The sequence below is a fragment of the Thermobia domestica genome, chromosome 2 (genome assembly GCF_964235325.1).
Source record: "Thermobia domestica chromosome 2, izTheDome1.hap1.1, whole genome shotgun sequence".
Taxonomy (NCBI): domain Eukaryota; kingdom Metazoa; phylum Arthropoda; class Insecta; order Zygentoma; family Lepismatidae; genus Thermobia; species Thermobia domestica.
Genome location: NC_137455.1, coordinates 80,818,412 through 80,846,407, shown reverse-complemented (window position 1 = coordinate 80,846,407; position 27,996 = coordinate 80,818,412). Strand labels below are relative to the sequence as shown.

The 27,996-nt window shown below is 36.3% G+C and overlaps 2 protein-coding genes across 7 annotated transcripts in view; one reads left to right on the top strand and one right to left on the bottom strand.

Annotated features, from left to right (window-relative positions):
- Positions 1-1,870, top strand: part of LOC145673335 (uncharacterized) — a 154,266-nt gene extending 152,396 nt beyond the window's left edge. For all 6 annotated transcript variants that reach the window (XM_081742970.1, XM_081742962.1, XM_081742984.1 and 3 more), the window contains one exon: positions 268-1,870. In XM_081742970.1, the coding sequence (XP_081599096.1) occupies positions 268-463 (196 nt within the window). In that variant the 3' untranslated portion in view covers positions 464-1,870. The remainder of the gene's footprint in view (positions 1-267) is intronic.
- Positions 1,871-13,161: 11,291 nt separating this feature from the next.
- Fbxo42 (F-box protein 42) overlaps positions 13,162-27,996 on the bottom strand; it is a 41,364-nt gene continuing 26,529 nt past the window's right edge. Inside the window, exons 6-8 of the mRNA XM_081742891.1 lie at positions 25,269-25,408; positions 16,424-16,581; positions 13,162-14,378 (exon numbers count right to left, since the gene is read on the bottom strand). Coding sequence (XP_081599017.1) covers positions 13,604-14,378; positions 16,424-16,581; positions 25,269-25,408 — 1,073 coding nt within the window. The 3' untranslated portion in view covers positions 13,162-13,603. The remainder of the gene's footprint in view (positions 14,379-16,423; positions 16,582-25,268; positions 25,409-27,996) is intronic.

The window sequence follows — 27,996 nt, the reverse complement described above, 5'->3', positions numbered from 1 at the left end:
GCTGATTCTAAACTTAAATAGTTCTTTGTGTTCTTGTAGCTATAAGAAAATAAGCCTAATGTTTCAATACCAAAGTTTCTATCCTATGTATCCCTGAAGAAGCTTATCGTATTCAAGTGAATATACAGATTACCAAAAATGGTAAGCCAATTAATTAGAATGCTTTTCGGCATATACATAATGAGAATATCATACCTCGTTTTAGTATTTCAACATTCTGTATTATTATCAGCACTGACTGACTAACTGATACTTTTCTTTTAAAAGGATTACTCGAATCAGGACAATGAATTCAGGATTTATCAACAATGTTTCATCAGTGCAGGCTGAACATCAAAATATAATAAGCGATAATCAGCAATTGAAAATGGAATTAAAGGAGCTGCTTCGAAAGCATGTTGCGGAACAGCAACAGCAGCAGTTACAGAAGCTCAAAGATCACTTACTGAGTCATTTTGTATGAACGTAGCTAGTCTCTCTCTAATTTGCAATGTAAATATGTACTAATTTCTTCAGGATTTTTTTAAAAATGGGTATCATTGATTACAGAAATTTTGTGAATTTGTTGATTAATAACAATAAATGTGTAGTGCATAATTCCTATTTCTTGTGAAATGTGTATAGTACTTTTGAAGAATGTTATATTTAATTAGAATATATATGGTACTTTCAAATAAAAAAATTTTGTTTTAAATTATCTTATTTTTTGTTCCAAATTCTTTAATGTAATATCAATTAAAATGATTTGTTACCTTGAGAAGACTGTCGTCTGTCAAAAGAATTTGAAAGTACTACCATCCCAGATATTTAAAATCTTAAAATTTATTATATATATATTCAATTTGTACTTCAATTTAATATTACAGAAAATCTATGTATTGTTTCTTGTAGTTTTAGTGCTGAAAAATTTATTATTTTGTTGTGAAAGTAAGAGAATATATATTTTTTTGTTTGTTGAAGATATGCTACATTGTTTGATAGTCGTGCAATACAAAATTTATTTATGTTACAATCTTTAGTCAAATTAGTGTAATGTTGTAAAAGATCATATTAAAACCCTGTAAATATATTGATTTTGCTACTCATATCCAGTGTTTATGTTTTTGATTTTCTGGCAGATTTCAATGTTCATTTGCAGCTGGACTAAAAGTAAATAAGGTGTATAACAATAAGCTTCAGGACACGAAGAAATTGCGAAAAACGTAAGTCATTAGAAGATGAGAATTCGCAGTCTATTTCAAAAATTGGAAAGTTTCTGATTCTTAATATAATTATTTGAAACTACTGATAAGCAAGTATGTTAATTTACTTACAATAGTTTAATAACGTAAATTCTTGGGAGTTTATATTCTTTTCAAAATGTATGATTTCAGTTTTAGAGTTTTTCGCCTGTTTTCATATGGTCAATGCAGTGAAACGTCTGTGGCAACATTAAATTATACAGTTATTATTTATTTATTTCAAGTGTGTAGGTTATATGGACAGAAGCAAGTACAGAGAATAAATCAAAAGAGAAACTTTCAAGTAAAAGTAATTATAATTTTTATAGAGAAGATGGATTGAGCTTTTTCTAAATGAAGAAACTTAACGCATTTATCATATGAAAACCGAGTTGGAACAACCAAAGAATATATTACACACTTGGAGAACAATGTAAGTGTGTAGTAAAATTACGATTACATATCATTTGGATTTCACTTCAAATTGCAGATGCGTGTTCTATTACATCAGTGCTGAGAAAGGACGTTAAAATACGATTATAATAATAATGATGGTGCAAATAATCAAAAAATAATGTATGTTAAGTTATATTTATGGGTTATTACGTGTACACTCAAACGACAATAATAAATATATTTATAGTACCTTATAGATTCTTTCACTATTTATAGCCTACTGTATGTACTATGCATTGGTCTAGCATTTTGTATATGCCTTAAATCCATATTGGACAAACTCCATCAAGCACGAGTTTCTGTACTATCTCGAAGACTTACATTTCTTAAGCTCAGTGGTAGAGCATTCACCTGTGGTGCATGAGGTCTTGGTTTGATATCAGCTTGCGCCAAGTGAGCTTTGTGGTGACAACACACTGTGTGTGGGTTTTCTCGGGGTTTTTCCTTCAGTCCTCGTCATCATCGTCTCCTTTAGCCTAGCCGGTAACCGTAGGACGTAAAACTTCAAGATTTCATTTCATTTTTTAAATGTCTTAAGACAAAATGAACCGTAATTTTGGCTTACGTCTTTACGTAATACTGAAGTCATGAAGGAAATGATCTGAATCATTGCTGAGGTATATCTTCATTTCTTTTAAGCCGGCAGGCATTGTCGAGCATTCGAAGGCTTTAGGCTGATGATCGCAAAGCCTGTCAGTCATGGGTGCGAATTCCCACTTGAATTTTTCATTTTTGGTCATCTCCTTTAGCCTAAAGGTCACAACCACTGGACGTAAAATAAACAGATAAAAACACTACCGCTGAGAAGTTTTCGAACACCGGAATTTTGAGAGCATCTACTGGAAACATTATTTTTGCACGAGAACTTTTCTTCTGTGTGTCAGAGGTATTCTGCTTAAAGCATAACATTTGAATCGAGATCTGAGAATCACTGCTGATGATATGTCTAACTATAATTCTGAAAATTGAAAAAGAGCGATATTACAAAATACAAACAAGAGTGTGGAAAGTATTAATAATGTTTGAAAGATGTAGATATAGGGAGTCAATGCAGTGGTACAAATTTTGCAGTTCTTTATACAGTTCCTTGATATGCTGACCTTAAAAAAAAGTTTGAGAAGTATTTATGATGATTTCGTATGCCCCATTGTTACCTGTTGAAACACCAACGGTAAGCACTACATATACTCTTCCACTGAGCAACAATTGAGCACAGAAGGTCGTACCATCGTAAATACTCTTCAAAATATGACATTTTTGGCTTTTTTAAACGTTAGCATATCAACATACAGAATGCAATTTGAAATCTGGTTTGTCTTTCAAATTTGTCATTGCATTGACCCCTATGTCTACATCTTTCAAATAAAACTAGTATGTTGCCTCACCTTCCGCACTTTTTCTTATATATTCGGAAAAAAATTATGAAGTGCACAAGCAGTTCTTTAACAAAATCATCTGGTACTTCTATGTTGAATTTCAAATGTATTTTTTTTTTAAAAAAAAGAAGAACTTTTAGATTGAAGTTGGCTTTCAAAATTTATGTTCTTTGATATTTAAGATAAAACAGCCTTCTTGATTTCGTTCACTTTCATATTAATATTAATTTTTAAAATAATACGATTTTTTAAAATAAATATAAATACAGACTGGAAAAAATTCACACATATAAATAAAGATTGGAAAATTTTGTTCTATAAAACATCAATTTTGCTCTATAAAACTTCAAAATTCACCCCAAAAATGTCTGTGGTCGGCTTTAGACGCTCCAAATCGGAAGCAAAGCACGCTTCTATCGCATGCATGAAAATTCGGCCTAATTCGCACCCAAATTCGCTCTTGAGAATATTACTAAATTTTATGTGTAGTAAAGGACAGGTCACGAAATTTCATTTTGAAAGTTTAGTAGAGCTGTTCATTTCACGGTGAGACGCGGCGATGGTAACGCAGGGTTCCTGCTGGTCATGAAGTCAGGGAAATTTTATAAAATATATTTTTCTAACATTAACTGTACACCAATTTCAGCTAGCCAACCTTTAATGATCACAGTATAGAACATTGCTTAGATTTTTATGGTTAGTAAGTGAATGTACGTATGAGCAAGTGATTATTATTTGTCTCGATGGAATAAATGTTCCCATATATAAATATTCATCGTTATTTATTCCTTATTTATATGTCAACGTCATTCAACACCTGTCATAAAAGTCAGGGAAATAGATTTCTCCAGATCAGTAGGAACCCTGTAACAATAGACTGGGCCGATTACAAGAATAGTGTTGCAGTTAAAGCGCTACACAAGGTGGGCGTGCCATCACTACGGATCTTCGCCACCCTCAACCCCCTGAAAGATTTGTTTACCGCATCATCTAGAATTACAATGGAACAAGAAATGTCAATGACCGGCAGCATAATGGCAGCCTGCGCACAGTGAAAACACTACAGGCAGTTAAAGCTGTAGCTACAAGAATTCGGCGAAACCCCGTCAGGATCAATGGTGTCCCGAGAGATGACCATTTCGAGACCAACCATAAGAGCTAGTCAGGACCCGAGATTCAGAGCCTCAAACAAAGTACAGGTCACTTCCTGACTGATGTGTTATGCCAGTAGAGAGTGGTGAAAGCCAAACGTCTCCTCAAGCGCTACGCAGGAAGTGGTCACAGGACGATTCTTTCTCGACAAGTAGCTGTTCACAGTTGAACAGTCCTTTAATGCTCAAAATTACCTGTGTACACATCATCAATGCATGCTGCTGAACGTGTTTCCACGGTGAAGGTGTCATAACCCAGCATAAGTCATGGTGTAGTGGGGTGTGAGCTTCCACGCCACAACACAGCTTCATTTTTAAGAAGATATCAGCTACTGTTTAACAAACCAGTGTTGGGAGCCCACTGTGAAACCACTGACCGTGAGTACCGTTATGTTCTCCAAAGAATAATAGAAAGGATGTCTATTGGTCACGAAAACAGAAAATAGTTATGAAAGTCAAGAAATTTAGCTTTTGCGTCACGATTTTTTTTATCTGTAAAAATATAAGTACAGACTGTTCTATAAAACGTCCACCACCAAAAATGTCTATGGTCGGCTTTAGACGCTACCAAATCGCAAGCAAAGCACGCTTCTATCGCATGCATGAAAATTCGCTTTTGAGAATGTTACGGAATTGTATGGCTTGGTAAAGAAATGGTCAGGAAAAAAAAAATTCATTTGGGAATTTTAGTAGACACCTTCATAAACCTTCGAACAGGGTTATGCTCCCGTGTACAAGAATTTTGACTGTTGGCACAAATTTTGCGGCGACACGATGCATGCCCAATTCAACAATCAAAATTCGTTGGCATTCCGTAACCAATTCCCACTTCATCAGCAAGGTCCTGAATGGTTCGACGTCGATCCTCACGAACCAATTGTTGAAGTTTGGCAACAATGTCTGGCGTTGTGCGACTAACGGGCCTCCCAGTGAGGGCATCGTCTTCGATGTCTGTACTGCCAGCCCTGAACCGAGCATTGTTCCCCAAACACTTGTTGAATCATTGCAAAGGTCTCCGTAGCACTTTTCCCGAGATTCGCACAGAATTTGATACACACGCGCTGTTCTATTCTCGGATCCATCGTAAAATCACCACACACAGAGTATCATGAAAAGCACTGGAAACTCAAAAACCTCAACCCAGCTGCATGAAACTGTGCACTCTCTCATCAGATATGCTAGTCTTGCCAAGTATCGGTGCAAAGCTCTACTACTACTACTTTCCAGATGGCAGCACCAGTCCCAGGGCTCATAGTGGTCTGGTCTCTTGTAAATAGTTGAAAAGTGACCAAAAGCACACGAAAAAATTTCCAAAAAGTGACCAAAATCTCATGCCCCTTTTTTTCTTTATCAATTTCTCCACCACCTCTCTCTTTGTTGTTTTGTTTCATCTTCTTTTTGAGCTTCCTCCTTTCTTAGGTTTTCTAAGTATGCTTTGTAGTTACGGTAAGCAGACTTGGCAGATGTAAGAAGCTTCTGAGTAAGTGGAACAAGTTCTGGCCTATTTCCGAATTTCTTCATCTCAGACACTATATTTAACTTAGCATTGAGAGTTCTGAAAGCCATGAAATATTCAAATTCATCACCTACTCTTAAGAACATACAAGAAGCATAACAAGACAAACATGATGAACCACACAAACACACACACACAACGTTGAGCGGAGCGTTAACTATTACGAGATAAAACTAAAAGACTATTATGATAGAAGAAAAAACAGACGCAAGAGTTCTCAACCCCACCTTGAGAGCTTAAGCACCCACCAACCATCCACTGTGCTTTAGAAAGAATAAAAGCTGAAGTGAGAATAAAGCTGACTGTTTCACATGTGGCAGCCAGTACTGAAGCTTTCAGAAGAGTAATGAGTAACAAATTTAATTCTGGATAGCACCTCGTATTTACTGACATTAATCTAAGTCATCTTGTAACATGGTCAGCACACTTACTACATTATTAAAATGCTTATTGTGCGAAGAATGGAAATCATTGTGGATATTGCAGAAATTGTGTCCTTCCGTATCCTAAAATGATTAATGTAAACCTTCGAATTTATGGATATAAGTAGAAAGCTTTAAAAGGTTACTGAAGCTGTATGGAAAGTGGTTTTCATTAGATGCCAGTGGATCATACAAAAAACATGTATCTGCATGGTTTTCTTGGCCACTATCATAACGTTTACCTTTAACAAAATGGTATTAAAACCTTCTAATCGTCTGTAGAAAGAAAAACAGAAATTGTGTATTCAATAAAAGGTCTAAATCTCACGAGAGGTGCCACAAAATTTCTCTTGCTTGATTCCCAATCTCCAAAAGTGCTGTAAATTTAGTTTAAAGCTTTGTTAAGTAGTGTACCCAATCACCGATCTCTAACTTTTTCTTCCGTTTTTCATAAGCACACTTGTAAAGCAAGATAACACGGAAATATGAAAAAAAAAGAAAGAAAAAAATAACTACGAATAATGAAATAAAGTCTTCCAATTAAAGGACTTAAGCGACAGCAGATTCACGATGGCATGGGACATAAATGGTAATGCTCCTGGATATTCCACTATTAAGAATAACACTGAGATTTCCTGTAGAAGCAAGTCGTGTGATAGTACAGACAACTCTGTGCGCCCAACATCCATTACTGTAGAAAACCATGTAACATGTGAAAGAACCATTGGGTTGGTGGGATTGAAATATCCAACTGACTCTTGTTACTTTCAAAGGCCAAAACAAACAAACAAACAAAAACAAACTCACAAAATACTAGACAGTGAAAGTAGTCTCCACCTCCAGCCACACACTTTTGCCATTGCTCACCTAATGACTGAATTTCATGACGGATGAAGTCTGGAGTCTTCGATAATAATAATAAAAAGTCCGACCACATGTTGCACAGCCCGGTCATCAGAGAAGTTCTTTCCTTTTAAAAAGTGATCGCTATATCAGAAGAGATAGTACTCGGTGGGGGAGACATCAGGAGAGCACGGTGGGTAAGAAAAGATTTAATATTGCATCTCCTGAGAAGTTTACACTGTCCTTTGAGCGACATAGAGTGCATTTTCATGTAACAAAAGGACAATATTTGTTGGTTGCTCGCTGTTTGCGGACGAGTCTGCCGTGCATTTAGTACTGGAACGATCTGCAGTAACGGCTTCACCTCAACTGACGAATATATGATTGATTACCCCACCCACAATAGACCACTATACAAGCGACATCTGTGGGTGGTTTTAAAAACTGTCCTAGAATTTGATTATGATCCAACCACTTCCCCGACTGTTTATGTTTGTCATAGCGGATCCATTTTAAATCAGAAGTGACAATCCGATGCAGGAAATCATTCCGGTTATTATATACACTCGGAAACTGTGTAACGTGGGTTCCTGTCACCACGGCATGGCGCGTCCTCAGGTTGCGGATCGAGGAGAAGGCCTCTAGATATAGAGGTTAGCTGCGAATATACTGAATAAGCAGTCGCGGACAGACGACTAGGAGTGGTCCTCCAGCTTGGGGGTTTGGGTAAGGCTAACATCCTCATCCTGTAAAAAAAGGTACTTGTTCAGAAACATTCACAAAAGCCTCGGACAAGGACTGATAACTTGGCACGACATCAGCAAAAGAAAATGGACATGAGATTTGGAACATGGAATATTAGAAGTCTTTATAGGGCAGGCGCGTTAAAATCTGTAACGAGTGAGTTAGAGAAATACAGGATGGACTTAGTAGGAGTTCAGGAAGTTAGGTGGGAAGGAAATGGATCTGAGAATTCCGGAAATTTTACGTTCTTTTACGGGGAAGGAAATAAAAATCACCATATAGGAACAGGGTTTTTCGTTCACAAACGAATATTACCAGCAATTAAACGGGTTGAAGTTGTTACTGACAGACTTTCTTTTATTACTCTTAAGGGACGGTGGTGTGATATTATTGTTTTAAATGTACATGCTCCAACTGAAGATAAGGATGATGATATAAAAGAGAGTTTTTACGAAGAAGTGGAACGGATATTTGACCAACTCCCGCGATACCATATGAAGATTCTACTAGGGGATTTCAATGCGAAGGTAGGACGAGAGGATATTTTCAAACCGATTATAGGGAACGAAAGTTTGCATAAGGAAAGTAATGACAACGGTGTTAGACTCGTGAACTTTGCAACATCCAAAAACCTAATCGTGAAGAGTACAAAATTCCCACATCGCGACGTTCATAAATACACTTGGACATCACCAGACGGAAAAACACATAATCAAATTGATCACGTTTTAGTAGATAGAAGAAGACAATCTAGCATAATTGACGTCCGGTCGTTTAGAGGGGCTGATTGTGACACTGATCACTACCTGGTAGTAGCGATAATACGGGAGAGATTATCGTTGAATAAAGGTAATATTCAATGTCCGAAAACGGAGAGATTTAATTTAAAGAAATTAGAAGAGAGCCAGGTAAGAGAGGAATACCAGATTGAAGTTTCGAATAGATTCTCGGTCTTAGAAGACTCGGAGTGCACTAGTGTTGAGGATACTTGGTTTGAAAATAGAGATAGCATTAAAAGTTCAGCAATAGAAAAATTGGGACACGCGGAAATACGTAGGAACAAACCATGGTTCGACCAAGAATGCATTAAACTAGCAGAGAAGAGAAAACAGGCAAAATTACGGTGGCTACAAAATCCGAATGAAATAACTACACAAAATTTCGCAGATATCAGGCGGGAAACTTCCAAAACTTTTAGAACAAAGAAACGGGATTCTTTGAAAGCTAAAATTAAGGAACTTGAAGATAATAGTAAAAATAAAAATATTCGGGACATGTATAAGGGGATCAGCGAATTTAAGAAAGGCTATCAACCTCGTGCTTATATATTAAAGAAATCTGACGGAACAGTTCTCACTGATACGGATAGCCTCTTAAATAGATGGAAAGATTTCTTTGACGATTTGCTGAACACGCAGCCAAAAACTAATGTGCGTGGAGAAAAGGAGATACACACCGCAGAACCGTATATTCCAGAACCCAATCAAATAGAAGTGGAAGCCGCTATAAAGAAATTAAAGAAACACAAATCTCCGGGTGTAGATGAAATTCCGGCTGAGTTAATTTTAGCTGGAGGTGAAAAATTGTGGAACAAGATACACAAACTCATTCTCCTTATCTGGAACAAGGAAGAATTGCCACAAGAGTGGAAAGAGTCAATCATTGTTCCAATTCACAAGAAAGGCGACAAAACTGACTGTAATAATTATCGAGGCATTTCTCTTCTGTCAACATCCTATAAAATCCTTTCAAATATTCTGTTAGCAAGATTGACCCCATACGCAGATGAAATTATTGGAGATTATCAATGCGGATTTAGACGAAATCGATCAACTATCGACCAAATATTTACCATTCGCCAAATACTCGAAAAGAAGTGGGAATACAATACCCCGGTACATCAACTATTTATTGATTTTAGAAAGGCTTACGACTCGGTTAGGAGAGAAACATTATACAACGTCCTTACAGAACTTGGAATACCGAGAAAGCTAATTAGATTAATTAAGATATGTTTAAATGAATCCCAAAGTAAAGTCCGGGTAGGAAAATTTTTGTCCCCGAGCTTCCACGTCGAAAATGGCCTGAAACAAGGAGATGCGTTGTCGCCATTATTATTTAACTTTGTGCTGGAATACGCCATAAGGAAAATCAAAGATAGCAACCAGGGCCTAGAGTTGAACGGCATTCACCAGGTTATGGCATATGCTGATGATGTAAATTTAATAGGGGATGATAGGAGAACAGTAGAAATAAATGCAGAGATATTATTAAACGCTTGCAGGGACATGGGTTTAGAAGTAAATGCAGAGAAAACTAAATACATGGAAGTGCGTCGGGACAGTAATACGGCAAATTGTGGAGGCGTTAAAATATTAAATAATGCTTTTGATAAAGTGGATACTTTCAAATATTTAGGATCAATATTAACAGACGAAAATCATATTCACGAAGAAATTAAATGTCGACTAAAAGCAGGGAATTCGTGTTACTACTCGGTTCAAAATCTCTTGTCGTCGCGAATTCTGTCGAGGAATTTGAAGCTTAAAATATATAAAACGATAATCATGCCTGTTGTTCTGTATGGTTGCGAAACATGGTCGCTTACTCTGAGGGAAGAACATAGACTGAAAGTATTTGAGAACAGGATCCTGAGAAGAATATTCGGACCCAAGAGGAACGAGAATGGGGAATGGCGGAAGCTTCATAACGAGGAACTACATAGTTTATACGGTTTACCCAACATTGTTAGGGTCGTCAAGTCTAGGAGGCTTAGGTGGGCAGGTCATGTAGCTAGAATGGAAGAAAGTAGAAACGCTTTCAAAGTCTTGACTGGAAGACCCATAGGAAAACGACCATTAGGAAGACCTAGGCGCAGATGGGAGGATAATATTAAGATGGATCTCGCAGAGATAGGAATACAAAGTGGGAACTGGATGCAGTTAGCTAAGGATAGAAGTCAGTGGAGAGCTTTTGTGAACGCGGCACTGAACCTCCGGGTTCCATAGGCCATAGAGTTAGTTAGTTTATATACACTCGGAAAATTGCATACTTCTCGACTCCGAACTTTGGCCAGTGTCAAGATCATGTAGCACCATGAATTCAAATTTTTACTCAACTGATTGTGCGGAGTCACTCAAGATAGTATTATGGACAGAATGGAAAAAAATCATTTTTGTTGATTTTCTTGATTTAAATCAAATCTTTCTCCTCGTATAATACAAGTCGCGAACTGAAGAAAACATATTACGAATTAGTATTAAATGTTAATTGTGTCATTTAAGTGAAAGTATTGGGGTTCAATTTTGAATTAAACCCCAATCGTTAACTTATTTAAATCACGAATAATGTTTCGTACGTATTAAGGAAAAAGTACAGCAACGTTTTTCAACATTTTTTTTTTTTTACAGAAGATTATTGGTGTTTCGCAGGGGTATATTTTTAAAAAATCGGGACTAGTTTGCGGCACGAAATATATATAAAATATACATTTAAAAAAAATTAAGTTTCGGAGAAAGGATCGGACCCCTCGAAATACGCCCCTATTATCTAGGAACAAACAGACGCGCACACAAAAGAATTTCCTTCTTAAATGTCGATAGTGATTTCCCAGTTGGAGTAGTTGACGATTTAAAAACCCTATGTTACGAAGAGAAGAAAGCAGGATTCTCCCGTTACCAGTTCAAAACGGGATTTTCCCTTATCATCCTCTGCATGACACTCGTTTACATACTGTGCTGTACATATATTTGACTGTCTCATTGTATTATGATTATCACCTTCCATAATCGAATTAACAGAATAGAAACAGGATTTTACTTATTTTACTTTAAATTAATTTATTTCGGAATTTGATTTAAATCAACGATTTTTATTTAAAAAGGCAAGTGACTTAAATTTAAAATCAGACTGATTTAAATCAATCCACCCTGAATGCCTGACTCGCCTGCAATTTCACGAACACTTTTCAGTGTTCTGAGAAGTTCATCAGAACATGCTGTTGGTAGGTTGTTTTTCTAAAATGTTACGTCAGCAGCATGAAATTTTACAAACCACCGACCTATAGTGTGTTCATTCATCCTTCTTGACTCAAACGCATTCTTGATATTTTTCATGCCTAGATATATGCAGAATGTACCAGTTTGAACTCGTAAAAGAAAATAATTTGCAATTGTGTTTTTCATTGTACAGTTTCATACGAACTTGTTCAACAATACACTGCCTTCTGACTGACTAGGCACCCGAGGCCACTTTCTGAACTAGTGACGTTTCAAACGCGATTCCGGTCCATTCATAGATTGCATTACAGAAGGCAGTTATCCCACCAGACGTAAAATCGGACATTTCAATCGTATCAACCCAATAATTTAAAGTGATTCCTGTATACCGTTACAGCTTCATCAGATAGGGAGTAGCAGTAGTTGGAGAGACGAAAGGAAAACGACAGAGATAAATTGTGAAGCATCCAGAGACCGCCGTGATCGAATGCAAGGTCTCTGCTCCTCTTGTTTTCCTTTCTTTCTATCCGCCCCCCCTCCCCTCCCAATGAAGAGCTTGTAGTGTACCTTTTTGATATGGTCTACACCAATGGAAAATCAGACCTGTTGTTAACTTAGCATTACAAACATCTTTCTTCTAAGAAGGATCACAGTTTTGCCCAAGTGATTACAAACGTATACGGAAATATTAGTGTAATTCATCATCATCACAGATATTTTGTCATTACTGGCAGGTCACTTACCGCAATGAGAAGCTTCCATGCTCCACGGTTTTCCGCTAACCGCTTCGTCTTCACGTACAATTTTTCTGCTTTGACATCGTCCATAAATTTGCACCCTCCTTCGCCCCCATACCCTCTAGCACGTCCCTTAAGATACAATTCCTTTTCAGCCAATGTCCCAACCAGTTCCTCCTCCTCTTTTCAGTAACATACAAAACTGTTCTTTTCTCCCCCACCATTTCTAACACCCTCATTCGTTCTCCGCTCGATCTAGCTAATTCTTTACATTCTTCCCTACATTCACATTTTGAAACCTTCCAGTCATTCTTTTTTTTTTTTTTTTTTAAATCATTTTGCGTAATGTTCATGTTTCTGCCCATACAATACTTCACACAAAGTATTTTATGAGCTTTTTCTCAACTCCAAAATAGACTTTAAGGGCCCCAAAATAGATTTTTCTTCCTCCTAAAGGCATCTTTTGCCATTCCTATCCTTGTTTTTATTTCACGCTTGTTACTCTAACTAGGCGAGTACTATTGTTTTCATGATCTTAGCATTCGAAAATATCAGATACATTGTACCAATAACTGCAGTAAATCTGAAAGAATAATTCCAGTAATTTTCTGAGATGAACAGGTTATTTACTTAATGATGTGTATTTTACGTTGAGAGGAGGAAAATTATTTCAATTCAACACCACGCATAATCATATATACTTGAAGAAACTGTCTTTATTTTGATGTTATACATAATGCCAATTAAAGTATTGTGTACGTGCATCAAAATTATTTTAAATACAAAATTATGAAAAGTGACTTTAACATGCCCTGTAGTTTCTTGTCTTCACAAATAAATATATGCATTTAAAAATGAGCAACATACAGAGGAATGTGCTCAAATGTCAACGGTTCTATATATACTGAAATCCTGAGAATACATTAATATCTCTGAAGTAGCTGAAAAGAAAAGTGAATAAAGTCTGTCCAAAAACAAAGTAACTAAACAAAACAAGTGTGTGATAAAGAACTTTATATAAATTTAAAACCGGCTACAATATTCACTTATAGAGTGTGAATTGCCTCAAACAAAACGGGATATTTCATGGCGATAATCATAAAAATATACAGCGCGTCTTCTGATGCTTTGGCACAAGCGTCAAATAATACCTCTTGGAGCTGAGATGAAATGCAACGAGTTAGAAACCGTATTCGTGATGTTTGACGTAGTGTGTAAAGAACTGATTGAGGTTGCATCTTTCTGTATACCCCCAAACATAATCAATTCTCCTTTACCGGCTACTAATGAGTAAAGTATGGTTTCTTCTGGACCTTCTGTAAATATACTGTTTTTGAGAGGTAACCAAGAAACACATCCATGTGTTAAAACTGTACTAATGTCCAAAACATACATAGCCATAGCGTTTTTCACAGATAAAGCTAGTCTTGTATTCGGGGATGAAGGTGACTTTTCAACTGCTGCACGTATGTCCTCTTGCCTTGCAATAGGATTCCGAGCAAGGCTTCGAATCCTTTCTTCCATTCGGCGAAGAGACTCCAATTGTTTCTGCCTGTTTTTCATCGCGTTTGGGCGGATCGAGGGGTGTTGTGTGTTCTTAAACGGTACATTACCAAGTCTATTACTTGCTCCTCCTGATGGACTACCATACGAGGAACATTCACTGTAATTCATGCTACAACTAGGACCACTGTCGCTACTAGTGCTAGGTTGAGCAAACTGGAAACCCATATTCACATTGTCAGGAACATTGGAATGCGAAGTTACTGGTCGTGACACGGTTTCAGTTTCACTGTCTTCGCTACTCGAGCTGGATGGGTTTTGTGCCACCGCCTGATTCCGTGAAGACAACGACCCTCGGCGACCATTCACATTTCTATCACGGTCGATTGGGCGTGGTTCTGAATCACTAGCCCTAAGAAAGAAAGAAAACAAAAATCCATGTAAAGTCCAGTTATGCCTTCGTATCTGTTGATTCACAAATTATAATTTTCATGACTTCATCATCTTCTATCCAACTATTCCTTAATGATCTAAAAGTTATGTGACACATCGACTCCTACTTTAATTAAATTAATAATTTCGAAAACAAACAGAATTTAAACTCGTGTATCAACAGGAACTATTCAATAAAAGCTTTTCCCCTTAATGAATCCAAACAGAACCATAATTTTGTTTATAGCGTTAAACAAAACACACCAACATTAAGAACGTACACTGTAATCAAAAGTGTCCAGATATTACTTGCGAAAAATGTTTTGGATGTTATTGTCATAGTAACGTTATCTATGACGTGGAAAATAAGGGTAACATCCGCAGTCGTAATGGAACAGCAGCGTTCTGCCAAGAAAATCTTGACTATTATACATGAAATGAAGCACAACCGTACCAGAATTTATTGCACGAAAGGATAGTTTTCATAAATCACGTCGTACGGAATTCATATAATCAAGAAGTGACAACTAGTAATAAAGCATCACGGCCACTTTACGCCTAAACGTGATCATGAATGATTTAATTGCGTTTGACAAAGTATCTTTCAGGGAGTAGAAGTTTTAATGTTGTCAATGTCATAGCTATAGCAACTGTCATAAGTGAATGTTTTAACAACGTAATTCCAATTTCCTTAACATCAATCGGCCAATGTGACATGTTTTTCACTTGCGAACTCTTTTCTCGCATAATGTGAATTTACTAACAGGATGCATGACTTTATTCCATATGGAGAAGGGTAACTTACAGATTAAGATTCAGTAGCTCGCGCTTTGTGACAAAGTATGGTTTGGTTGTTAAAGCTTATAAAAGGAAACGACAGAACAGATTCCTTTAGTTTTTAAAGGCGTCTCTTCTACCTAGTCCAAGTGGTCCCACCACCTTACGCGCAGCTCCTCCCACTACGCTGTTGAAGTTTCCCATTACTATTGCCGTTGACCTTATCTCTTCCCTTCTGATGCAATATGTCACTAATCTCGTCATATCTTTCTTACATTTCATTGTCATTATGGTCGAGTGTTGGCATATACAATTCTATTATCATTATATCAACTGGTTTTGCACTTAGCTTTACAAATATTAAGCGGTCACTGCAGCATACCACTTTGGTTACGCTTTTTACTATTTCGTCCCTCATTGCTATCACGACACCATTCTCTCGGCCTTAATGCTACCCGAACAGAATATTGTGTAATTTCCCGATACTATCTCACTTTTTTCTGACCATCGCATTTCACTCAAATTCACTATGTTCACTTTACATTTATACACTTCTACTTTTAAATTTTCAAGTTTACACACGCGTCGTAAAGTTTGTACGCTCCTATGCTGAAATGAAAGTTATTATATTCTCCTTTAATGATTTTTCCCAGAGTAATTCTTACCCGGAGATCCGAATGGAGAACTACTTTACCTCCAGAATGTTTTAACTCAGGAAGAACCATCACTGTATACTCCTCCTTCGTTCCTCCAGTTTGCCCTTCTAAGGACATGAAGCTTCCCTGAACTCTACCCGCTTATCCCTTCCGAGTAGGCCGTTGGCACCGTAGAGGCTGACTCCTTATCCCGGGAGTCAGTCAGTCCTCACCTACGTCGGCCGCCTAAGACATTGCTCGCTTTATCCTGCGAGGAGTTGCAGATTGGCATGTTTTCTTCGTTTAGGATGAGACCCGAAGGCATTTCTCAAACCTCTGCTGTACTTTTAGAAAGTGTAATGCATTAACTCTTACAAATGATCGATTTTCTCAACAAGACAAATAAATAAATAAATAAATAAATAAAAATAAATAAATAAATAAATAAAATAAAAAATATTTTCACATATGAAATTAGGAATAGTTCCTTTCTGATTAGAAAACTACAACTGCCGTAAAAATGAAAAACATTCACAAAAAAGTAAATTTACAGCCTTCTCAAGCTAGAGTGAATGTTGACATTGTTCATGCACAAATTAACTTTTCGACTAACCTCCTTAGTACTGAAGACACTTCATCTTCACGTGGTGGTACCCATACATTCGACGCTGATAAACGTAGCTGGGAGGGTGTGTTCCACTGAGCTGAATACGGGAGTGCTGGAGCTGTTGAAACTGGGTTTCTACTTAGTACTACAACACGATCACCAACCTGCCAATAAACAAATTTATTTTATTCTCAATGATATATATGTATATAACATCAAACGAAGTTCAACAATGAAGAATTCTTCCCAATAAGTTTGGATTTCGTATTTTATAAAAGCTGTAACGTACATCACAACCTTATTCTAATGAAGTGTAATACTTACACTCATTCCCGACAGATATTACCTTTACGAGCATACTGATATGACAGTATCACTTTTACGAGCATACTGCTATGTGAAAGATGACAATCGAATAGTACACGTCGGTGGTACTTCAATATCGAAAGAAATCCCTGTCGAGTAGGTCTAAATGAAATACCAGACGAAGTGTTCATGACGAAGGCAGCAGTTTTCCCAGTAGTAAAATTAGTAGAAATTAGATGATTGGTATGGCAAACAGGCACTAGTTTCAAGCGTGGACACAGTGAATTCAATGGATAGAATATCACAGTGCAGAATGCAACAGAGAACTCTCACATTATTTTCCCTAATTTGCGGCAAACAGAAAATGGAAAACAATATACACATTGGTCGTTCATAATGCAAAATATTCTAGATGTAAAATATCGCTTCATTCAGCCCTCAAGAAGGAAAATGTCTTGGAAAAGACTACTGATGAGGAAACTATAAATGCTGAAGCAAATAACAGCAAAAAATTGAAAATAGAACATGTAACCTACATAGTATGTTGCAAGAGAGAAACTGTATAATTTGGACGAAGACATTAAGCGGAATAATTTATATTTGATAAATTCGTGAAGTTAGAGGAAGTTCGAAACAAAAAATTAAATGTTCTATTCGACTAATGAAAGCACAACTTGCAGATGATAGGGTGTGATGGCCAACTTTAAGGAAAAAAGGAAAGATACATTAACACAAATGTATGTGCCGACTAATGCATACGAAGAAGTGCAACAAAGTTACTAAAAATATTGTGAAAAATCACACATAAAGAAGAAAGCGGTATACTAATAGACGAGGGCGTCGATGAAGATTATAATCAACTGGTATAAAAATGGGATAATTATAACAGAAGCCGCTAAAACAAAGATCAGTGGAGGGTCGTAACGCGTGGAAGCTCGTAACTTGGGGTAACTTGCCAATTATGATGACGCTGATGATATTTACAACTAATTTCTCGACGTGTGAATTTAACAGGGCATTCACAATACCGTATCATGATATTCTGCTACGAAAGACACTAATTGGAACAAAAGTATGTAATCAAATTAATGTAGTTATACAGAGGATATAGTTATACAGTACATCTAAAAGGAAGCTTAGAAAGTCCTTTAGAAAGGAAAATACCTACTCTATTGATAAATGCATGTTTAAAAATGCAGCTATGCGTGCGCACGGGATTCCCCAATGGAACGGAGGGATTCCCGGACATGCTCTAAAGGAAAGAAGTGTCACGCGTTGTTAATCCCGTGCGCACAGCTGCGTTTTCAAACATGCATTTTTCAATAGAGTAGGTATGACTTTCTGAGTGACGTTTTTAACCGCACTCTCTACGATGTATTGTTTTTAAGTTGTTGGCCTCTGAAGTTCATGTTCCCACGCTTTCGACACTCTGGCACTCCTAAACGGGATGGATTTTCCCCCATGTTCACTAGGATTTTTTTTTTTTTTTTTTTTGCTTCTTTTTAGATGTACTATCATCCGTCCAAGTTTGTCTATGTAGTTACCGGTCATCCTGTATTTGGAATATCGTTACGCTTAATAGTTATGCAGTTTTCATGTCAATTCCTGTTATTCCCAACATTTAAGAAACTAACGTCGTGCAATATTTTTTTATGATGAAAAATATACTGCATAAATGAACATTTATATGACACTTCAACTGTTTATTGATAGTGTGTATGAAGCGTTCCAAATACTAAAAGCGAACTCAAGAAAGGCTTGTTTCTTGAAAATGCACTCTGAACAGTCAAAATAATCTTCCATTTATTTTGCAACACTATTTTCTAAGGGAAAGAGAAACGACTTCTGCAAACTATATATATAGGCACGAGAACTGATTGCCATAGATCAGTTTGGTATTACTACTCGAACACTTCAAATATAACCGTTCAAACTGAACGTAATTTTCGTTGAGCTCTCCCTTATTACCCGGAACGAATCATATCTACATATCTTTGTCAGTGATGCAGTAATTAATTTAATTTTGTTCAAGGATTGAATATCTAGATAAACATGGAACTTTCATGAAGTTTATGTATTAAGGTGTGTATCGCAAGCAGGGTTGGCAAAAACCATGGTTTTTATTAAAAAAACCAAAAAAACCGTTTTTTTTTTTTGGTTTAAACCAGGTTTTTATGGTTTAAATAATTTCCTTTATATATTCATATCATATATGGACAGAAATAAGTTTGTTTCGCCTTGATGTTATTATGCAACAACCGGGTTATGCTGGAAGGGGTCACATAAGCTTAAAGCGGAATAAAAACCGCTTCTCGAGTTACATCCGAGAGAAATTGTCCTCCATTTGAACTCGGAACCAGGACTAATTGGCCACAAATGCGATTCGTCTGCCGACTCACTCACGAAGGAATCCTGATAAAAAAAAAATACGTTGTACTGATCTTTACATGCTTCTTAATATAACTGTCAAGAGTCATTTCAGAAGGACAAAAAGATAAACAGTTGCACAAGTGAAACCATTACACAGAATTACATATGAACAATTTCAAAGTACTACGGAGTACAGAAGAACTAATTTAGTTCAAGTTAGTTAACAACGACTTTTATTGGTCCAAATTAAAGAAATACACCGACTTAATCTGCATATCAATAAGAAAAGTGAATAAAAATACGAATTATTTGAGTCCACTTTGACTCAGACTCATTTATACATAAATAGATACCACAGATACTTATTTCACTAAATGCCTCTCGTAGGGTCTGTATGACTCCCCCCCCCCCACACACACAAAAAGTACGGCATTTTCGATGTATTTTATCAATAGTAAACATTAAAACGAAATAATATTTAGAATTTTTCTTCGATTGCAATTACATAACAATAATAACAACTACAAAAAATCGCAAAATAAACATTTATAAACTTATAAAAAAAAGTTGCTTCTGTAGTATAATCTTTTTGAGTAGTGAATGGGGAATTCAGGTCTGAATATAATACGAATAATATACGGGAGTGAAACGTGATAACCCACAAATGTATGTTCATCAAGATTTTACAAACACTTACACTTTTACGAACATTCTTTTTTGTTGTTGTTGTTGTTGTTTTTTGGTTTAAACCAGTTGGTTTTTTTTGAAAAAAAAAAAAAAAACAGCTGGTTTAAACCTTGGTTTAAACCAGCCAACCCTGATCGCAAGTAATGAAACAAACTACAAATGGTCAGAATGATGAGTCACCGTAGTTGGACAACGTTGTGCAGCTAGTGGATGTGTTGCCTGGTGTCTCTCGTTGTATGCCATGTGCAATACTCTGTGGTGCGTGAAAATGAAAGAGCTAAGTGAACAAGTTTACGACAACGTGTCTACACGATGTTGGTCAAGTATAGTGAACTGAAGGTATTATATCATTTTCTCGACAAAGATGTCAGTTGGAGAACAATATACAAGTATTTGCGAGATACGAAGGAACATTGCACTTGAAAATACGAAGAATCCTATTTTAAAACAGACGGAGCTTAAGGAATTAAGGAGAGTAACAGAAAATTGAATTGTAGTCTAATGGAATCCCAATTCGGGGTGACAAAGGGCACTGTCTGCCACACTTTGAAGACACTTGGCCTGAAGAGGTATCGACAATACGAAACCCCGATATACCGCGAAACAGCTGCAAGAAGTTCCCAAAAATGTCATGCATTGTGGAAAACAGTACTGGAGGGTTATATTGACACCATTATGGACGACTAAATGTACTTTTCGTTTGCAAACAGCAATGAATTCACAAACCAGGGGTTTTACAGTACGGACAAGTCAACCACATCCGTATCCTGAAATCTAAATTTGAGCCGAAGATCTTAACATGGCCCGCGATATCCGCAAAAGACATCTCCAGCTTTTTCGTGCAAACGTGAAAAGTAGCAGCTGTGAACACGGCCCTGTGTATTTCAAAATGTCTGCTAGAACTGTGCAAAATTCTACACATATCTTGGTCTGAAGCTCCAGACAAGAATGGGGTTCAGTTGTGCGATCTATATACTTATCAGTATGCCCTTAGTGCCATTCCAATCTGTGCCTGTTTAGGATCTTTTGCATTGCTCTGTAGCAGACATCAGCTAAAATTTAGGTTTCGGAAGTATTGCTATCAAAGAAATTTATGAAATAAGATATATAATCGCCGTAATTTTTTGCTACGTTTGTCAACAAACATCATCAGCTAACAAAATCATATTGTAACATGACAAATTTTGGTAAAGAGGAAATAAGTTTTCATTTAGTGTTTAAGATAATTTGTAAAATATTCGTACTTTAAGTCTGAAAATAAATTGCGATCATTCACTGGTGCTGTAGGCAGGGTTAGAATATATATATATATATTACAAAAAGAAAGAAATGTGTTTAAAACATGAAAAAGATGTTCAAAATGTTTTAAAACACACAAGAAAAAAATCATGTTTTAAACATTTTGAACAGTTTAAAACATGATTTTAAACATATATTTCAAAATAATGCAATTACTTACTTGTTAAGACTTTCTACTCTTTACTTGCAACTAATATTACAGATTCATCATGTATATAACGATTAGTGCAACATTGATAACAAAAATAAAATCGTTTGACTAAAAATGTCTTTTTATATAGCTTTTTAAATGAATTTTTGTTGGTCATATTGGATTCAAGATTATTTTCAAAAAAAAAAAAAAAAAAAAAAAAAAAAAAATCGTAGTCAACTAATGATAATGCATCTTGATATATCAAATTTCGTTTTTGTAGCACCAGCGATTTTGGAAATTACTTTTGAATGTCGATATCGGATTGAAAATGCTGACTTTCTATTTCTATAAGCTATTACTGATAATGGGCCTTTTTCTTTCTTATTTTACTTAATTTCATTTGTGTAACACCAGTGGTTTGCAAAATGACGTTCGAATGACCATTGGATTTAATATAGCATTCTTTGCGGCATTTGGCTCAAATAACTGTATTGTTATCGGAATTGTATACACGTGTACATAATTTTTACTCAATTGGTCACCTAGAGGTGGGTGAAATTTTAGTTTCAAAATTTGATAACTATTTCGGAACACTGATGCTAATAAAATTATTTTAAAATAATGAATTTTTAAAAAGTAATGTTTGAAGCATACTTCATATTGTGCTAAATTTTGAATATTTTCTGCAAGCCTGTGTATTGGTTGTTGTTTAAACCAATAATTGTATTGAAGAAAAGCAATATTTGGGGCATTAAGAGCACAATAGATTCTGTAAGGTTCAATTTGCTCAGGAAATGAATTCTATTTCAAAATGCAATATATTCGCAGTCAAGAGTCCGAAATAAATGAAACTAAAACCACGTGAAAGGGAGTGGACTAGGTTCTATGACAGCTGCTACACGGGGCGTCAGTGGAGGTAGGAGGGTAGCCGCCCCAAAACTCACCATGAATTTCAGATTTTGAGGGAAGTAAGGCAGATTTAGAAACTTTTTGATAAGCAAAGTCCAACAGAACAAGTTTGAGGTCCTTACACGGAATAGAAGGAAATACAGATTATCAAAACTAAAAAGTTGCTTAGGCCCAACTTCCAGAATTTTAAGCAACTCTAAAGTAGAGCCATCTTTGGAATCCTTGGGTCAAAAAAGCAATATAGGCATAAAGCTCCTTGCGACCAACGGAAATGGATTTGAACTTATCAAAATCCGTATATATTTGGTGTCTCAGTAACAGGTTTCTAAATCTGCATTACTACCCCAAAATCTGAAATTAAGGGTAGGAGGGCGGATGACCTCTAAACGGACGCCCCTCTTTAGCGGCAATTATATAAAACTCTAGATTGCACCTTGTCACATAGTTTTTCTTCCTTTCGTTTCGGATTCGTGGTTGCGAAGATATGACGTTTTCCATCGGTGTATTCTTTGTAACACCCTGCATGTATTTAACGTAATTATGCATCACTGACTATGACACTCGGAGCTTGACTTGTTAATCTTTTCCACGCTGCAGCGTACACAATATAATGTTAATATCTTAAATTTATGAGCACGAAGGAGAAAATTAGCCCTCCTGTTCTCCCGTTCCAGAAACGCCCTTGTCTAGCTAGCGGCTGTCCTAGGAAACTCTGGCCGACACTTCACCTTTTCACGTGTTTTTTGTTTTATTTGTTTCGGACTCTTCGCTACGAAGATACTATGTTTGCTTAGCAAAAATGAACCTTTTTTGAAAATAGTCTTGGATCCTTGTGTTCTGAACATCCAATATCTAAAAATATTTATTAAAAAAAAAAAAAAATCTGCAACCCAAGTGTTTGAAATGCATAAATTAGTTTCTTTGGTTTGCTCGAAATGATGGCCTTTTTTTCTTCCCGTAAAACTAATGTTAAACGATTCCGAGTTGTACGGAGACTGATAACTAACATGTACTGAATCAACGAATGCTGCGATATTTAATTTCAGAATCGCAATTTAGCAAAGAACCATTTGTTTTCTGAATACAACACAAAAAGCTTGTTTCCATGATAATTCTTTTATTTATTGTTTAATATCATTTCTACAAACAGTCCAACCTTCGACTATGACACTTTCTCGCAAGTTAACTGATAAGCATTTAAACAATACAATAAACGCTAACAACAAGGGGAAAAAGAGACAAAATAAATTGTAGATCACCACATCGACGTGCGGCCACGCTGTAAATCAAAACATTTACACGGTAAGAAAATACCTTCTGAACGGGAGCACTGGTAGATTTGTTTACAAAAATAATATAAAATAAAAATAAACATATGTTTTAAACAAACCTTAAGAAACACACGTGTCTAAAACAAAATCGATTGTTTAAAACAAGCTTTAATCATTTGTTTTAAACAAAATAACTCTGGCTGCAGGTCAATCACATAACATTTTAACAAGGAAGATCAAACACTTACATTTAAATTATTTACGCACAAGACATTCTTTTATCTAGGAAGTGAAAGGATTCTGGGCCACGGTCAAAAAATGAGCGCCTATTTCAACAAGAGTGAGAGAGCTGTGAAGATGCTCTGCCCAGGGCGTCAGGAAAACAAATTTCGCGCGCGCTGGGTACTGCAAATGCTCACGCCGCTCGACCAGCAAAGGTTTCTTGGAATTAGCTGGAGACAATCTAAACGAAATTTGCGTGCGAATCATAACTGTAGATTAGACTTGGATTCGCCTATATCTCCCGGAGTCAAAAAAGGATTCTATACAGTGGATTAAAAAAAAGAAAAAAGATCGCCCAAGAAATTCAAGATGGAAAAGTTGGCTTCGAAGATTATGGTGACTGTGTATATTGTGACAGCTAAAGTGTTTTGCTGATCGATTATCTGCCAAACGGGACTACAATGAATGGTCTATGTTACGCAAATTTATTGGCTTATGTTCGTGAGGCAGTCTTACAGAAGCAGCATGTGGAACGCTGTTTTTGGAGAACAACGCGCCGGCTTACAACGGCGCAAGTTTCGAGGCAGGACTTAAAAGATACAGATTTAAAAGAGAACCACCACCCACTCTACCACACAGACTTCGCCCCAAACGACTATTTCCTTTTTTTCCAATCTGGAAAAGGGGTTATGAGGACGTAGGTCCGAAGATGAGAACGAAATCAAGGCTGCCGTAGAAAGCCATTTGGAAAGCATATTTTTTCGGTGATATTAAAGCACTGAATGCCCGATGTGAGAAATGCATTTCACTCGAAGGAGATTATATTGAGAATTTTCTTTTAATTCCAACTTTTCTTTCATTTAATGCCTTAAGTCGCCAACTTATTAGCAGTCCCTCGTAATTTGAAACACCATAAGACCTCAGCACCAGTTTGGAATGCAGCTTTATCTGACATACTTGTTTTATTTGTTTTTCTCAATTGGAGTTCTACATACTTTTTATATGTTACTAGTTATAGTATATCATTCAAATATAAGCTTACATGACCAACAGCCTCCACATAATGAGAAATTGTCATCAAATATCTGAGCTACGAACGGTTGCATAGCATCAATTATTTTAAATACACTAAACGAATAATTATTTTCCCTTGACCAAAATTTGCCATATTACAATTTGGCTGGATTTTGGATCTCGACATTATGCCAGAAAAACGTTGGATTGATTTGCGGCTAACAATATATCAGTCGTGTCGAGGCATGTCAATCCAACCAATGTACGCAAGCTCGTCCAATTGAGAAGGTATGATCAATATTATCACGATTGGTGTATGGCAATGGTTAGGAGGAAGCGCCGAGCATTTATAACGACGAATTCTATATTGTGCCAAAAATAAGATAAAACTTCTTCACTGCATGATGGCCGGCGTTCGCAAGCTGAGAAAAATTGAGAAGAAAAAATTGTTGGGAAGAAAAAATTATGTTTCGTTTGTTCACTGAAGAATGTACATGTTGTAACAAATAGAGCATGGTCTGTTTCTGTTTCTTTCCTTGTTTGCAAGCATGTGCTGTTAGTTCTGATACACACCTTAATCTTTTTTACAAGTGAATATTAATAACATATTTTTTTTTTTTGATGCTTAGATCTTACTCACCTTACAAGCTGGATGGCACCACATATGCGCTGCTGACCACTCGCTGTTCTTTACGGTGATTTCCTGCCATGTCCAAATGGGATCGGACATGATCAATAACCACACATCACTGAACACCATATTAGGACCTCCGCAACCACCTTAAAAAAAAGTTAGTATACTTTATTATAATACGGAAATATGCTATACATTTTTCTATTAGTAAATAATTCACAAAATGAACAATTTATTCTAAGAGTGAATCCATATTCTCACCCGATACTTCAAATTATTTACTAAATATTACCGTATTTACGCGAATCTAAGACCCTCAAATGTAAGACGCACCCTTGGAGAAGATGAAAAAACCAACACTGCATTGATTTTAAAGAATAAAAAAAAAGATTAATAAACATCGGAAAACAAATAATATCATAGGAAAGTAAAGAAACATTGAAATTCTGCTGAAATTTACGGTATAATCAGATGCTTGAGTCAGTTTTATAGCAATTTATTATCGGTATTATATTATACCAGTATGTACAGCGGGCCACAAAAATTCTTGAGGTACAAAGTCCATGAGTTAGGCAACCCAACTAACACCCGCTACAAGATTAATTACGCCTGTTAGAGTAGCTAGAACAGCAGCATGAAGTTGTCCCACCTGTTAAAAGAACAAATCGTAAAGTGTGTTTTTGTGCACGAGTGAGGAGAAACGCTGGCTGACGAAATGACAAAAGAGAGTCTTCGCATATTTGCACTCACAGTACACATCACTAACTAACTAACTAACTAACTCTATGGCCTATGGAACCCGGAGGTTCAATGCCGCGTTCACAAAAGCTCTCCACTGACTTCTATCCTTAGCTAATTGCATCCAGTTTCTACTTTGTATTCTTATCTCTGCGAGATCCATCTTAATATTGTCCTCCCATCTGCGCCTAGGTTTTCCTAATGGTCGTTTTCCGATAGATCTTCCAGTCAAGACTTTGAAAGCGTTTCAACTTTCTTCCATTCTAGCTACAAGACCTGCCCACCTAAGCCTCCTAGACTTGACGACCCTAACAATGTTGGGTAAACCGTGTAAATTATGTAGTTTCTCGTTATGAAGCACAGCACAGTACCAGAAAAAAATATACGGACACCAGTGGCGACAATGAGAAGATAACAGTCGGGGAGCTTAAATATTATAGCTCAGGACATAACATTACAACCAGAAATGTAACATTTGACAACAATATTTCGGTTTTGTTTAGTGTTGCTTACGAGAAGAGGAATTTCTCATCTCGTTTGTGAGACAAAATAAACAAAATTGAGATGAGAGTTAACATTTTACATTCAAGACGAGACACGGCTAACTCAAATTATCGTCTCGCTTTGGAGATGGAAATCGAGACGAGGCGAAAAGTATCGTAAACATTTCTCGTTTTATCTCGATTCTCGAAATAGTGTATGTCCATTCTTTAAGTAACAATTGCTTTGTAGACTGAATCTTATACGCTATTTTGTTACTTTGTATTTCGGAGCTCATTGAATTTATTATGGTCTGTATAGGTATTTTTGTAGCAAAGCTTTTATAATTACTTCTGCATATCCTAAAATTTAGTTATATTATATGTCTTACTGTTCAGTGATATTCAGTTATTTTCTTCAAAACGTACAGTAGAATACTTTCTACATGAAACTTCAGTGGAACGCTTTGGTTTAAAATTTTGGTAGTTGCACAGGTGTGTCCTGGAGTTCCAGACACCCTCCCGAAATCCCGACTTATCTCTAAGTTTTGCCTAATTTTAGGGCAACTTTAAAAATGTTAATACCATTATTATTATTATTATTATTATTATTATTATTATTATTATTACTGAAAATTTAAAACCTCAATATTACGTCCTATTGCAATGTAAATAAGCGTACTGAAGTTGATAGGAAAAGAAAAAGAAAGGATAAGAGATAGTGATAGAGAATGGATAAGAGCGACTAGTGTCCGAAAGGAAATGAGAGGGGAGAAAGAAGGTGTCAGCTCCTGGACAATATTAATATCGAAACTTCGGATGCCTAAACAGAAATCAAGTAGGATTTGTCTTCACCACGATACATAGTAATACACTTTCTTTGGCTAAAAGACTTTGGATTATGTATGCGTTATATTTATATTATAACAAAATATACATAAAAAAGGAAAAATAGTTCGATTTACAAATTTTGGTTGAACGGATATATGGAACGTGTTGAAAATGGCGAACGAAAATATGATTATTTCTAGCAGTAGGAGTAATAGTGGAAGACGTTAGGAATGATTGTTTGGAAACAATATCATACTAGGCCATTTATGACTCATACTAGGCTCTAAGCATGACCATTAGGGGCCGTATTCATGAATTGTTTGCTAAACACGTTACGTTTTCCACCACAGTACGAATCAAGGTTGTAGACAGACATGTGACGTCATTTTGCTAGTATTTCCCCTATGAAGAAAACAGTCTCCACTATAACTTGTAAGACCGAAAGAAATTGAGCATTTTCATTGTATTACACATCAGAAGTATGAATATTGTAGTTCATAAAAACAACTTACCGCAGCGAGAATCAACCCGGGACCCCTGAATCACGAAACAAATGCTCACGCCACTACGATAAGACTGCTCTGTTAAATAAGAGTCATCACACTCGTTTATGGAGCAAATAGCACACGTTTAAGATAACGACGAAACACACTGATTTCTGTCATGATAAAATACTATAGTCGAGA